The sequence below is a fragment of the Cheilinus undulatus genome, linkage group 8 (assembly GCF_018320785.1).
Source record: "Cheilinus undulatus linkage group 8, ASM1832078v1, whole genome shotgun sequence".
Lineage (NCBI taxonomy): Eukaryota > Metazoa > Chordata > Actinopteri > Labriformes > Labridae > Cheilinus > Cheilinus undulatus.
This window is the reverse complement of record NC_054872.1, coordinates 2,915,648-2,931,706: the sequence shown is the minus strand read 5'-3', so window position 1 is coordinate 2,931,706 and position 16,059 is coordinate 2,915,648. Positions and strand designations below refer to the sequence as shown.

The window sequence follows — 16,059 nt, the reverse complement described above, 5'->3', positions numbered from 1 at the left end:
AAGGTAAAAATCACTCCTTATAGAATAGAATACCCTTTATTTTCAATGCACATTGTACAATAAAATTTGCTGTGCTACTGATTTGTTTGCCACTGCTGCCAGATGTTTGCTTTTATGTAGATTTAGAAAATAGTTAGATGGATATGCTGCTGCTACAGGATGTGATGTTATGTGTTCAATATGTTCTGTATGATCTTTATGTGTGTATTTGTTGATTTTGTAACTGTGGGACAGAGTCCAGGACAAATGTCCCTACGGGACGTCAAAGATTATCTTATCTTATCTTACTCTTAAAAACAAGGAGAACATACAAGAAATAGTAATACATGGAGTTATAAACAGTTTTTTACAGAAAGAACAAAAGAAAACTAATTCAGATGGTTATTAGTCATCAAATGCTCTTGGGTGTGTGCTTTTCTTAAGTTTCACTTTTCATTTAACCTTTGCCCTCTCTCTCCTCTTGGTCTAGGAGGTGGTGGTGTGTGGCCACTCTCTGGAGGTAAATGTGACCAGCAGTCTGGATTTCTACCTCAGCATTGCCCAGGTTCAACTCCTTCAGCAGCTTCTCAAAGACAACATGGTGTGGATGGAAGCTCCGGAGAAGAGTGCTGAGGTAGGAACTTTATTCACTTAACAGAATAGATGTTTGCCATTTGCACAGGTACAGGGCCGTACAGGTACACTGGAATTTTTGTGCGTTGCTTCTTTAGTCAAGTCTATAAAAGACTAAAAAGTATAAAAATATAAATATATTACAATATAAACAAGAAGACTTGTGATATAAATAATGTTGTATTACCTAATACACAAAGAATGTACACTGTACACAAAACACCCTTATAAATATGAAAAATGAAAGAGTAAATAAATAAAATTTAAAAAAGATAAGATAGAATAAAAAAAGAAGATAAGATAAAATAAGATAAAATACTATAAAATAAGATAAGATCAAATAAAATAAAATATATAAAATAAAGTTAATAAAATAATATAAAATAATATAAAATATAATTAAATAGAATAAATTAAATAAAATGAAATAAAATAATATAAGATAAAATAAAATAAGATAAGATAAAATAAGATAAAATAGAATATAATAAAATAAAACACAATAAAAAAAATAAAACAGTAAATAAAATACAATAAGATAAGAAAAGATAAGATAGATTAAAATAAAATAAAATAAAAATGACAAAAATAATGTAAAGGGTACATACATACCTTTATCTGGCCACAACCTCTTATCCCCATCTTTCATTATTTATATTTTTTATAAGTGATTGCCTCTACATCTGTCAGTGGGTTTAAGAAATCTCCATTTAAAAAAAAGCACGATGACAGCTCAGTGTTAAATAAAGTGAAAAAGCATTTTTTCTATTTCCTGAGAAGTTGTTATTTGGAGATAAGAGGTTTTGACCCTACAGCGATGATATATATGATAGTGTGTTTATATAGAGTTTCATTTTCAGATGATAATTGTTTGATAAACTGAAGTGGCCTAGTTTATAGATCTTTTTGTCAATAGATTGTGTCTGTTCACTTTTCGGTGTATTTTTAAATAAGAATTTAATGTGCGAAATGTAATTTATGAGCTGTTCTCATAAATGAACACACTTGTGCACACACACTCAAAAAACAAGCACACAGGCTTTGGCACTAAAACAAATCTGTCACGCTGAAATGATCATGAACTAGCACTTCCCCACATTTCCCAAACCCTGCATGGGGCTGTGCCAGTCTAGTTTAAAAAAACTCTATCACCAAGGTTTTCCTGAAACAGCGCTCCGACATTTGCCCCGGGCTATTTCGGGTAAATTCCACACATTTAAATATTTACTCACTAAGAGCATTTCTCTAATGTAATCTGAGTTTACTGTGCCGCGCTCAGCTGTAGCTCTCAGGACCCTCTCTATTGTTTACAGGACAGGGAGCTCCCAGGCGCCATTCACCCTGTCTGACCACTTAATAAAGCTCTATAATGGAAAACAATATAAAAAATATTTACCAGCTGTCGTGACAAATTGAGTAATAGAGACGGAAATGGCACAGGGAGGAGAAGAGTACAGGGAGTGGGATAAAGCTAAGTGGGCTGACATTACACCACAAAAGACTGCAGATGTTGGTTCTTGTGAGGAAGTTCTACCTTCCCTTGTGTTCTGTCTTGTTTTGATGCTTGATGCTAATATCGTAGTCCACTGCAGGCCACTGATAAGGACTAAATTCTTCTCCTTTAAACGATCAATAAACACATGATAAGGCAGGGTCTCCCTCCAGTAAGCATGGCGGAGAGAGGTCAGGTGTCTAAGCAGTGTCAGGTCTGCTGAACAGCCTCTTTCATTATTTTCAGACCGATTACTCGCTGTTGGACAGGATATGTGAAGTCTTGGCCAGGACAATTAATTTGATTTTAAAGGCAATGGTGATTCTGACCTTCCCACGGTCACAGAAACACAGTTATTGGTGGTTATTTAAGTTTAAATATGTGCCCTGACCTCAGACAACTCTACACAGTCGTCCACTTGATTTTTAAAATACATTAACTTCTTTAAAGGGGACATAATTTACCTTTTTAAGACAGGTTTATATTAATCTCAAAGGTCTCCAAAACATGTCTGTGAAGTTTGTTGCTGAAAAAACACTCCAGTATTGGATGTTTGCATGTCTTTTCAGCCCTTTTCAGAACGAGCTGTTTCTGTGTCTGTATCTTTAAATGTTTATAAGCTGTGTGACTCCGCCCCTGACTCCACCCCTCTCAGGAAATGGCTGTGGATTTACAGATGTGGCTCTCCTGATCCAGAAAGAAGGGCAGAACTTTCTTCCAAGTGGGGAGGGCCAACCAAACCTGGGGGCGGGGCTAACTCCCCTCATGACATCATGAGGGGAAACTGAGAATGGCTTGTTTCAGCACACATTTTCTGAAAGGTGGAGAAAGAGGGGGGGAGGGAATGGATTTTTCTAGTACTTGAGTGGATTGTGGACGGACCAGGGACACAGATTTTTGTTAGAAAAGCCTGAGAAGGTGATTTTTGCATTATATGTGCCCGTTAGATTATATACCAGGGGTCATCAAGTATCTTTGCACAAGGGCCAGATTTAGTCTGGACAGAAACTCTGGGGGCCGGACTTTCAAATACACAAAAATTGAATAAATATTTTAGTCTGGCTAACATGTTTGTATCTTCTTTCAACATGCAGGACATTTTTAGGCATTACCAGTGAGTTCTATCCCTGTTATCTATCATGCAGCAGACCACAGGGAGACAGGCCTGACAACAGAGTTGGCTAGACACCTGAAAATCCCAGAGAAGGGGCCTTCCACAACCGTGATTTAGCAGCAGTATTAACTCATTTTAACCCCTTTTTGCCTCTTGAACACAATTTTTGCCATTCTTTAATCCCTTCAAACCACTTTTTCTGCATGTTTCATTCCCTCTGTGCCACTCTTATCCATTTTTGCCACTTTTTTCCATTTTTGCCACTTTTTTCTATTTTTGCCACCTTTTAACCTCTTTTCTTTACATTTTTTCAAAAGTAGTTGCAACTTTTAGCCAATTTTTTGCCACTTTTCACCGACTTTTGCTATTCTTAAACCGACTTTTGCAACTTTCCTGCCAATTATTTCCCTTCACTAATTTACCAGGCTGTTTTTGCCGTATTTTTGCCACTTTAACCCATTTTTGATACTTTATGACTCTTAAACCCAATTTTTGCCATTCCCTAACCCCTTTAAACCACTTTTCCCGCATGTTTTATCCCCTTTGTGGCACTCTTTTATCCATTTCTGACACTTCTCTTCAATTTTTGCCCATTTTAACCCATTTTCATAACTTTTTTTTTAACTATTTTTGTCATTTTTAACCAATTTATGATACTCTTTTGCCCCTTTTTTCCCTCTTTAACCATTTTTTGCCACATTTTAATCTCTTTTCACCACGTTATCTGGTCATTTTTGCAGCACTTCTGCCAACCTTAACCCTTTTTTTATATATCTACTGATTATGACTGTAAATATCTGTAAAATAGATCAAATGTTAAGTCATTCTCAAACTATTTCAACCTGAATTGTTTGTGGGATTGATTTAACAGCTGCAGACATTTAAAGCAAAAGGATACTCTTAAAACCAAAACATCTTCTTTTCCTCCTTTTCTGATTTTAATGATCTTTCAGGGGCCAGAGAGGAAGCTTTGGGGGGTCTGATATGGCCCCTGGGCCACCAGTTGATGATCAGTGTCATATACCATATGATATTGATATATATTTGCACATGACTTCAGTCAGCTCAACTTGTAACATCAGTGCAAGAGCACCGTTTGGTAAAGTACGTTCTAAAAGAGGATGAATATTGATCCATTTATTTGTCAGTCACATGCTTATTCTGAAGTAAACATATTGTGTAGCCCAGCAGTGGAGTAGGGGATGTGTTCAGGGGCAAGCTGTGTCATATTTGTTCTGCTGTTAGGGACTGTTGTGGCCAAAATATCATAGCAGATTTTTTAGCCTCAGTCAAGCCCTGGCAGTAGTGAGTAGCAGGATACAGGTTTTTTTCAGCATGAAAAATATTAAAATGTAGACCCTAAAATCAAGAAATATTTTTGGTTAATAATTGTGATGTCAGTATTGATCAGGATAATCATGATTATCATTTTTGCAGAAATTGTGCAGCCCTAATGTAGTCTATGATTATTAGAAGTATGGCTATTGGATGAAGCCATATGCTTTGACATTAACAACCACTTACCTTGATGAACTCATTGTTCTCACCTAATTTTGGGTTCAGAACATGCCAGCTTCTAAAGCATGGCCTCTGAAAAAGCCTCATTAATTCAGGGCCAGCAGGCTAGCTCTACCTGTACATAAGGATGATGAGGCCTCACCTTAGTCATCAGCTTGGAAATATTTGTTACTGCAAGCTAAATCAGTGAGCTCTGGGTTGATGGGGTCGTTAAGAGCTGTGAATGGAGGAAAGCTGTTTAAAGCTGGGATTCTTTAGTCTATAGTAAATGCTTTGGTGGCTGATGGTTGTTTCTGAGAATAGTTTCTCATCTGCAGGACTGGTGTCACCACCAGTGCTCTCTTGATTCTCTGCTATTCTTAATTCGTGGCAGTTTGAATTTTGTAGACCAGAGTTTAGCATGGGGCTGCACGGCGGCGCAGGGGTTAGCGCTGTTGCCTCACAGCAAGAAGGTTCGCTTCCCGGTCAGCGCCTTTCTGTGCAGAGTTTGCATGTTCTCCCCGTGCACGCATGGGTTCTCTCTGGGTACTCCGGCTTCCTCCCACCACCAAAAACATGCTCGTTAGGTTAACTGGTGACTCTAAATTGGTTGTAGGTGTGAATATGAGCGTGCCTGGTTGTCTTTCTCTACATGTCAGCCCTGTGATTGACTGGACCAGTCCAAGGTGTACCCCGCCTCTTGCCCAGTGACAGCTGGAATAGGCTTCAGTACCCTGTGACCCCCAACGGGATAAGCGGTATAGAAAATGGATGGATGGAGTTTAGTACGGTCAAACAACAGTAAGTAAGTCCTTAATCAAACTGGCTGTTAAAAAAGGACAATAAAGTTACCTTACCTCACTCACATCTGCTCATTAGAAGTATGCAGCAGTCTTCTGGTTAGGCTAGGCTGTACCAGTCTCTCTTTAACCCAGCAGGTGCTGGATCATGACATTACCTCTTATGTAGCCCTCTTCATATGGGGTACAACAAATTAAAGCCAGCCACCATAACAGACTAACTTCCTATAAACAGAGCACACAGTCTTCTTGTAAGCTTTGGAACTAAGGGTTTAAAGGACAGGGTGTCATTTTGGTGGTGCCACTGGAGGCCTTGGGCTGAATTGTGTTGGTCTGGTTGGCCGTGAGAAACCCACATTCAGCTCTGACCTTTTCTCTGATGAGTAACTTCCAGATAAAAGACAGTTGGGGCCAAGAGCATTTATAGCTGATTCACCAGGGTTTTGGCATCCTGTAGAAAACACTCCGTCGTCCCTCTGGGAAGTCAAGATTTAGCAGTAGCAACAGCCAACATAAACCAATATCAGAGCATCCTGTATTATAAACCAATTTTATCTCATAATCACCACTTTTTGCCAGATTTTGATAAATCACTGTAACCCTTGCAGATGTCATGCATGTTTCCTGACTCTGCTCCGTGATATTCAAACACTGATTTGAGACTTTACATTAAAAGAATGAATATTTTTGTCCGTGTGCTTCAGTGTTTTCCAGGGAAGTAAATCCATAATAAATCCAGAATCTTCTTGGGATTATCTAACAAACGTTTTATGATGAAACAAATCACCATCCACTAACTTGATGGACTGTCAGCAAATCAAAAATCGTGTTCCTGCCTTCCACCTGCCAAAAGTTCTTTAGTTGTTCCTGAGCTGACCACAGAGAATTGTTCTGCACTGAGTTTACTTGATATGATGTCAGCAGTATAGCTCTGTCATTTCATGGTTCTAGCACATTTGTCCTAGTGACTCACTGTGGAAGCATAATGTGTTTCACCAGAAAGCCTCAGAACATCTCAACTTCTTTTGCAATAATAAAAAGCTGCCACAATATGAAAAAGCACTGCCTGCAGCTGTTGCAGATAAAACATCGAGGTACTTGAAACATTTGTTTTCACGAAGAATCTCTCTGGGATGGGGTGTTTTTGTTTGCTTTTGGGGTGCAGCAGATCAGTGTTAATGTCTTTGAATAAAACCATGATAACAAACGTTACCTTGATTACCTAGGACTGTGTGACTAAAACTAAAAGACATTACAATTTGATCACGTAAGATGAAACTAAGTTTTAAATATTTGCCAAAATCAACACTGAAGATTCTGTGTTTTATTCCAGATGCAGACCCAGGGGATGTTATGAGAGCCAGTGCTAATTTTGTCCACTCAGGCCAGCCACACACTACAGGATTTTAAGCCTGATTCTAGGCAAGATTTGCCTCCCCCCGACGATTGTGAGGGCGTATACCGACTGGAGCCTCATTGCAAACGATTATTTGTCAGAGTAGTCTGCATGTGTGTGGTGTCAACACGGTTAATTTACTGCTCCAAATCGCGTCGTAGCCTCCCAGACCCTGAATCATAAATATCAAACATGTTTGAGACTGTAGTCTCCCACGGTTTTAAAATCGTTTTAGATTAAATAATCGTCTAGTGTGTGGCCAGCCTAAAACTGTGATTAAAAATGTTTTTGACGAGGTTTTTTCCATGACAAAGACTAGAGACTAGCAAATATAGATCTGTGATGATTAAAACTGACAAAAACCAAGTTAAGTTTTGGTCAAGATGACTAAAAGTAGACTAAAATGTAATGTAGTTTTCATTGGACACTCCAAGTCTGTGATACTTCTCCACTGGTGGTAAATCTGTCAAAAACAATGCATCTGTATCTATTCTGCCTCTCAGCTGTAGAAGGCAGGGACCCCAGGTTTAGCAGGGTGCAGAGAACACACTACCATGATTTGGTACCAGATTTAGACAAGAAAATAAATAATTGGACTAAAAGTAAAGACTAAAATGTGAGGACTTTTATAGGCTAAAACCAGACTAAAAATAAAAAGGATAGAAATTACTAAAATGTGACTAAAACTAAAATGCATTTCATTTAACAACTAAAACTAATGCTACCCATACATCAGAGGACTTTGAAAAGATCTGGAAAAGACTCTTGGAAAACTATCAGCTCACACCTGCTCACATCTAAAGACAAGTTTTTAGAGTTTTTAGTCATAGCCTAGTCTCAAACTGAGATTTTAGAAAGACTGTGAATCTTGCAGGGTCACTATTTACAAGACCACTGATAGATTCATTTAGCATTTTTTTACCACCATGCAATTTTTCCCATCATGCTCTTATTAGAAACTTATAAAATGGAGGAGAAGCAGCTTTTGGCTACAGCTGCTCTACCCTCGATGTTTTACTGCTGGTGTTTCTTGTTCATCCATGCTGCTCTGCTGCTTTTGTGGTTGTTTTGATTGGCAGGTTTCCTGTTTCTATTGGTTGTTGATAGCGTTACGTCACTGCAACTTGCGATCATATCAAACGTGTTTGATATGATCGCAAGTCCAAGACTCGGAAAGGACTGATATAAAACAGGTTACCACTCCAGTAAGACTCCTAAAATTTACTAAAGACTTTCAGTTTTTAGTCTGTGACTGAAAATCTTTTGGTGTAAGCCCAGCTTAAGACTAAAATTAAAAATAGCTGTCAAAATAAACACTGATGAGAGCAGATATCATTCAGCGTGGGCGAGGTTGCCTACATTGAATTATCTTTAAATGATAGCTCCATTACATCCATCAGATTGGGGTTTCACGCTGATCCCATGTAGAGCAGAGAGGTGTGGATTATGACATTTTTTCAGCTTATTTTGAGGTAGGTCAGGCTTGACTACTCAATGGTTTTTCACACAGTGCCAGCAACAGTTATATTCTTAGACCAAAATGACTGGTACCATTTGGTAGCCTGACTTTTGGAGACTTGTTGGGAGGGTGCTTGTTACCTTTGGGGGCTGGACTCGTTGCTGGCTGTCTCTCTTTTTGGTTTGCTCTCTGCCTGGCAGGTCACTAAGGTTAGTGGGTATTCAGAGGGAATGGCTGGGATGTCTGCAGCTAAAACTTGGTGCCCCCCAAAAAAGCAGAAGAAGAGTACATAAATAAGAGGGAGCTAAGCCAAGAAAAGCCTTGTAAATCAGAGTCAACCACTGCATGTACCTGCGCACACTCAGAGAGGGCCAGCCAGATTTGCAAGGTGAATAAGGTGAGCTTACTGTGTCTTCTCTTCCACTCTTCTCCAGTTGCTTCAACATGCTCACTGTCTCTGCCATGCAAGGCAGCTAAATGAAATTAATTGATGCTGCAACATATGCATTGTATGCATTACAAACAAGCATCGTATTTATGAACACTGAAGGAACATTAGGAAATCTGTATGAGTTCATGGTGAAATCTAGCACAGACGTAGAGGACTGCTTTTACAGTGTGCAGGCTTCAGGCAGTCCTGGAGCTAAAGCTGTCTTTTTGCAGTCATGTTCATGAGGGAAATTAACCTTCCAAAGCAGATGGATACGCCCGTTTCCTTGTTTCTCACTGGCGCATCCATCCTGCAAAGCTCCCATCTGAACCGGTGAAAGACATTAGCGTGGATGCTGCTAAAGCGCCAGTTTTATCAGAACTTGATGACATTTCTTGGTTAAAAGAAGAACAAAGAACAGCAGTGAGTTGTTTTCTTTTCAAAAACGACAAAAGTCGTGTACTTACATGTCTACAGTCACCATAGTTCGTGTTATGCAGTTTTCTATGGAGTTCACTCCTTAGTCACGGCTACGTCATGTGTTTTGTTGCTCTGATTGGCCCTTAAGGATGTGACAGAAGAGAGCGTTCATCCAACCACCTTGTGTGAGAGGTTTACCAGATGGATGTGTAAGACAAATCCATCTGGCGTGCCAGGGTTAGCATCTGTAGCAGTGGAATAACAGAAGTGTTTCCCATCCTGGAGAGCAGGACGGTATGCAGCTGTACTGTATAATGGTTAACTGAAAGAAGAGGAGTATGTAAATAGATTCGAGCCTGTCTAGCACTTCCACATTCACTGGCTGATGGTGGAGGCTGCTGTGTAAGATGTCCATCAGTATCAGCTAATCCCAGTCAGAAATGTTCATGCCACTGACCCAGCAGTGGGAGTAAACTGGGTTTTAGTGTCTTACTTAAGAATGCTTCAGTGTGACTACATGAGATGGGGACCGGATCCCCAACCCTCCATCTGAGAGGCCCTCTGCCACTGAGTCATGGCCGCCCCCACTAAAGGATGTACAGTGTTTCCACATAACCAGTCTTTGTAAGATAATCCCAACCCTGTTAACAGTCCAGCTCTGGCTTTCTAAAGATAAAAGCATTGAAGGGCTGTTAATAGAATGATTACAGGGTTGTCTCAACTGAAACTGTGTTATTGAAAGTCCCCTCTCGTGTACACAGAGGATCTAATGAGGGGGTCTACGGGACCGGGTAAATGTACGTTGTAAAGGATATCTCAGTCAGTCTGTTAGATTAGCCGGAAAAAGATTAAAAAACAAAAGGGGAAACCAAGCGTGAACTTTTCTGATGTATATATTTATTCATTTGCTTAGTTGTTTATACTGTTAATACTAAGGAGGCGCCTCTGGTACATCTGGTTTTGATTTGGGTGATCTCTGAGCCCCCCCCCCCGTGACCTGAAATGAATGATTCATTGCTTGATTCTGTCAAGGGGTAGCTAACGGCTGTAGAAGGTTCATCCAGGTTCAAGGCAGGATGGGAACGCTCACCCAGCAGCTACTCTGGGAGGTCCAGCCCCCCACCCCCATCCCTCCACACACGCACACACACAGTCACACGCACACACTATATTTAAAGAACGCCTTTTTAGATCTTATTTATAACGGCACTGTTTACTGGATATTACACAGTAGTCATGCTAAGCAGATCACGCTGTAGGAGCAGTGGGTCCTCACCTGTTCAGTTTAATAGCAGTGAGTGATTCTTACAGTTATATTTACACTGATGTGTCCGCAGACACCAGAGGTTACCTGTCCTAAACATTTTTGGCCTTCCATTCTTTTACACTCACTGTTAAACTATTTGTACCTCCGTGGATCTCAGTGTTGTAAGTCTTTTGGAAACCACATCTGTCCAGTTGTTTGGCCCAGGCTGTGCGAGGATTGGGGGGGGGGTCAGTATGACTCAAACAGGGTTGTGTTCTGGTCTGCAGAGGCTCATTTTACAAGCTGTAGAGCCCTCTAGTGTCGGTTTAATTACAGCATCATGTGATCCCATTTTTAGACACCACATCCCAAGGGCTGCTTCCTTTCCCTTGAAGTTCTTTGAGGGAAACGCTGCAGAACATGTTCTGCATGTAGCTCCTCTATTCTTAGCACAAGCATCAATCACACCACCTGTACAGACATTTTTAATGTGGTGGGATCAAAAGTTTTTGATTTTAATCAGAGAAATCATAACAGACAGACTGCTTTAAATAAAACAGAAGCAGGTTTCACCCCCAGCTAAAACCATCAACATTATTATGGAGTGCAGATAAATATTGATAATAAGTTTCCACAGTATTGAAATCCAGACTTAGGTGCATACATACATCTTTTTTACACATATCTTCTATTTTTAAGCTGCTTTGATAAATCATCTCTGCTTCATAATCACAAGAGTTTTGATGCCACTAAATCTGAATTTATGTAGACGTGCTGTTCTACCACAACTCAGTGGACTGAATTAAATCCTCCTCATGCTTTGTTTATTGTCTTGGCTAATGAATCTGTTTTACTGGAACTTGTGGGTTCCTTGGCAGTGATGAGATGTGCCAGGAATGTGTGGGCCACTTTTAGTCATATCAGACACTGATCAGGGCTTCTAGAGAATCTGGACTCAGAGACACACGTCTGCTGGGCCGACAGTATCCCCACAAGTACACGCCCACTCCCAAACGTCTATTTAAAATAATAAAAGCTATTTAGTAATTTTTTGTCATGATTTTAGTTTGTATGTTCTCATGTAACGTTGTTTTGTGTTCTTAGATTTAGTGCTTGGCACAACAAACCTCAGATTTGCCTTCAGTTCATGTTTCATGATGGTTAATGTCAAAAAATAGATTTTAAATACCAGTCAGTAGGTTTTAGCGAGGGATGAACAATCTGGGGGAATAATCTTATTTGGATGTTCTTCCTCCAGTATAGTCATGGCAATTCAAAAGTTCCTTTTTAAACTAGTAACTCCTTCTATTTTATAACCAACACAATATTAGACAGATTAAACTAAACTGTTCTTTCCTGTTGATGCATGAGTCTGTATCAGTAAGTTAGCCTGCTTTAATCACAGTAGTTCATTCACTGATTAGTTTAACTCACAACCTTGTCTGCAAGCTAGGGAAAAAAATATCTGAGGTAATTGAAGGGAATGGTCACTTTAATTTCATTCACATTATTGATAAGAGAAACTACAGGATAAAGAACTATTGCACCTACTGGAATTGGCACTCAGCTGTATTGTGATTTTAAGGGGACATGTTTTACCCTTTTAAGAGAAGTTTATTTTGGTCTCAGAGGTCCCCAAAACATCTAGTATTGGATGTTTGCATGTCTAAAAACACCTCTGTTTGGTGCACCGGTAGTTGAGTGGTTAAGGTGCACGCCATATACGCAGGCGACCCGGGTTTGAATCCGGTCCGTAGCACTATTTCCTGCATGTCTCTCCCCGCTCTCTCCCCCGTTTCCAACTCTATCCACTGTCCTATCAAATAAAGGCCAAAAATAAATCTTGGTGGAAGGGAATGGATTTTTCTGGTGTTTGAGGGAATTGTGGACAGGCCAGAGGCACACGTTTTTGTTAGAAAAGCCTGAAAAAGTGATTTTTGATCATCGAATGTCACTAATAGGGCGGGGAAAAGTGGACAAAAATCACGTCTTATCATTTTTTGCATTTTGCAACTCAGTACTTTTTTAATGTTAAGAAATGACAAAAACAAATTTTGTGTTGTGTTGATCCCAGATGTCACACAGGCACTCATTTTAACATACAGTGAATTTAACTGAGTACATTTTACTCAAAGTGAATAAAATTTAACTCTGAAAAATGTAATATTTGGACCCAGTCTAATTGGAGTGAGATTCATTCTGCTTGCAGAGTAATATTTTCAGAGTTATTTTTACTCTAAATGATGATTATTTTCTCCACAATGACCAAAATAAGAATAACCCTACAGCAGTGTTAATTTTAGCAGTTATTTTTAATTTTAGTCTTATTTTTAGTCCTTAAATGAAAATAATTTTAGTTTGAGTCACATTTTAGCCAACATAAATTAGTAGAATAGCTACAGCTGCATTGTTTTTTGAAAGATGTATCCACGGTGTAGAAATATCACTGATTTAGGATGTCAGATGAAAACTACATTACATTTTAGTCTTTTAGTCATCATACACTCCAGTATTGCATGGTTGCATGTCTAAACACCCCCTCTGTTTCAGCCCTGCTCAGAACGAGCTGTTTTTGTGTCTGTGGCTTTAAATGTTACTGAGCTGTCTGACTCCGCCCCTGACCACGCCCCTCTCAGGAAATGGATGCGGCACTCCTGATGTTACGGACACTTTTATCTAAAGTTAAGGGCCTGACTGGGATTTGGACCATGAATGTCCCAGACCAAAGTCAGCAGACTAACCCACTGAGCTGTTCAGGATCTCAGCTGGTAGCTTAGAGGAAGACCAGGAGAGGAAGGCGGAACTCTCTTCCAAGCGGGGAGGGGCAACCAAACCTGGGGGCGGGGCTAACCCCCCACATGACATCATGAGGGGAAAATCTGAGAACGACTTTTTTCAGCACACATTTTCTGAAAGGTGGAGAAAGAGAGGGGGGGAGGGAATGGATTTTTCTGGTACTTGAGGGGATTGTGGGCGGACCAGGGGCACATATTTGTGTTAGAAATGCCTGAAAAAGTGATATTTGCACAATATGTCCCCTTTAATCTTTATTTCGATGAATTGCCCAGCCTTAGTTTTAAGAACACATTTCTAACACTGGTTGGCAAAAGGGGCCTAGTGATGGCAAGACCTCTCATGTACTTGACTCAGTTGTTTGGGATTTTTCATCAGTCTTTGGAAAATAGTACAAAGAGCAAAAGTTTTTTTTCAGTCCATCCTAAATGAGTAAATTTTGAAAGAATTTCAGATTGTCCCTTTTGCCAAAGCAGCAAAGCAGAATCTGATTAATCCTGGCACATGATTAAATATTTGAGAAGTACCTGCAAAAACCAGTTACTCTATCAGCTCAGGTCAGCTCTTTTCTCTCTCTCTCTCTCTGACACTCTCACCTACTCTGCCACTCAATCACTCTCCCTGTGACACAGAAACACACACACACACTCTCGGGTCAGCCATGTGCTCGTACCACAGTGTGAGAGGAAAATACCCTCTGGTGCAGGGGAAGTACCGCTCGGCTTCATCCTCCGCCTCATCCTGGCATGATTACACGCATGAGAAACAGGACTTAAGACTTCCTACAAGAGTCAAGCACACACATACATGGACTGTAAGGCAGCCCCTATTCAGGACCAGGTCTCAGGCCTCACAGGAACCTCTAAAATACACTTTATAGTAAACACACATGGGGAAACATCATGGTCACCCATTATCAGCCTTATCTCTGTTCTTCCTCCCCTTCTTTTTTAATTTCCCCCCTTTTATGTAACCTCTCCAGCTGTGATAGTTAGGCTGTATACAGCTCCATATACCAACTAACCACCTGACTCTGAGCCTTCATCAACACTCCTCCAGTTCCACTGAATTACTTTGCTTGCTTCCGTGCTCTACATCTTCTCTTAATAAGTGTTCCCTTGTGGGACTGGCACTGATCCTGGGTGAAAACAAATCTATTAGAGATGGCTGGTTAAACAGCTAGCTGGCTGGGCAGTGAAGACTCCTGCTGTAGGCGTGCAGAGTGTTTGACTTCTGTCGGCTGTGATATGATTCTACTAAAACCTGTGTGTATAAATGCTTTCAGGAGAACACAAAAGGTGGATTAAAGACTCTGTACACCAGGGGTTCTCAACGTTGGGGTCGGGACCCCATTTGGGTTCGTGAGACACTGATAGAGGGTTTCCAAAAGCCGTAAAAACACTAAGAACAATTTTAAATTACACTGTTGCTGCTTTACACCGATTTGGCCTAATTTTAACCCATTTTTTATCATTTTTCCACCAATTTTGACCATTTTAACATATTTTTGCAACTTATAACCCATTTTTGTGGTTTTAAACCCTTTCCACCACTTTTTATCTGCCTGTTTTTACCACTTTTAAAACAAATCTTGCAACTCTCTGCCTGTTGTTGGATCTGTTGACACATTATTGCCACTATTAACCCATTTAACCACTTTTTAAGCCACATTTTACAGTTTGATATGCCAGTTTTTGCTAGTTTCTAACCTTTTCTGCCTCAGCTAACCCTTTTTTGTCAGTTTATATTAATTTTTGTTCCCATTTCACCAAATTTCCACGTGTTTTTGCCACTTTGATGCCATTTCAGCCACTTTTGAATCCCCTTTTACCACTTAATTTGCCCGTTTTTTACCACTTTAACCCTTTTTTTTCCATTGTTTGGTTATTTTTTGCCACTTTTTCATTTTTGGGGCATTTCTAAGCCATTTCTGCTACTTTTGAAATAGTTGTTAACCTATTTTAGCTATTTTTTTTTTACATTTTTAAGAGGGCTACTTATAACACAAATGAATAAAAAAAAATTCTTTGATAAGAGTGGTTATTATTCAGGTAAAATCTAAAATACCACAGCTGAACTTTACAATGGACCATCATTCCTCAGCATCCGCTGACCCCGCTCCGTCATTTTACGTGGCCTACGACTTGGTGGCTGAGTTGCTGTCGTTCCCAATGGCTTCCACTTTGTTATAATACCACTGACAGTTGACTGTGGAATATTTAGGAGCCAGGAGATTTCAACACTGGACTTGTTGCACAGGTGTCATCCTATCACAGTACCATGCTGGAATTCACTGAGCTCCTGAGAGCGAGCCAGTCCTTCACAAATGTTTGTAGAAACAGTCTGCATGCCTAGGTGCTTGATTTTATACACCTGTGGCCATGGACATGATTGGAACACCTGATTTCAATTATTTGGATGGGTGAGTGAATACTTTTGGAATCAAAAATATTTTATTAGACATTTATTATTGCACATACGTTTGTCCAACATGCCTTTCATAAATGTGCACAATTTTTGATTTTATTGAAAAAAACAAGGAATGGACTCATTTTGTAAGTTTTGTTTGTCTTTGGAAGTTTTCAGGTTATCATACTGATCAGCCCGTGACGACATCCTAAACTACTTTGCTGGCTCAGAAACCTGTTTGAAACCTCTCAGTGGATCTGTCAGTTTCCACTCAGCATGTCTTTGCCATGCTAACTTCTAGAGAATCACATCTTTGTGACCCATTTTAACTTTTGTGTAAAATTTACCTTTCATACAAGAAGGATTATCAGACTGTTGAAAGCAAATAAGA

At 39.8% G+C, this 16,059-nt stretch overlaps 2 protein-coding genes across 7 annotated transcripts in view; both read left to right on the top strand.

Moving 5' to 3' along the window:
• Positions 1-16,059, top strand: part of LOC121513254 (NLR family CARD domain-containing protein 3-like) — a 945,231-nt gene that overhangs the window by 427,347 nt on the left and 501,825 nt on the right. The window lies entirely within an intron of this gene.
• The window catches only part of LOC121513252 (vacuolar protein sorting-associated protein 13B-like), a 481,863-nt gene that overhangs the window by 292,112 nt on the left and 173,692 nt on the right, over positions 1-16,059 (top strand). For all 3 annotated transcript variants that reach the window (XM_041792863.1, XM_041792864.1, XM_041792862.1), the window contains exon 34: positions 470-613. In XM_041792863.1, coding sequence (XP_041648797.1) covers positions 470-613 — 144 coding nt within the window. The remainder of the gene's footprint in view (positions 1-469; positions 614-16,059) is intronic.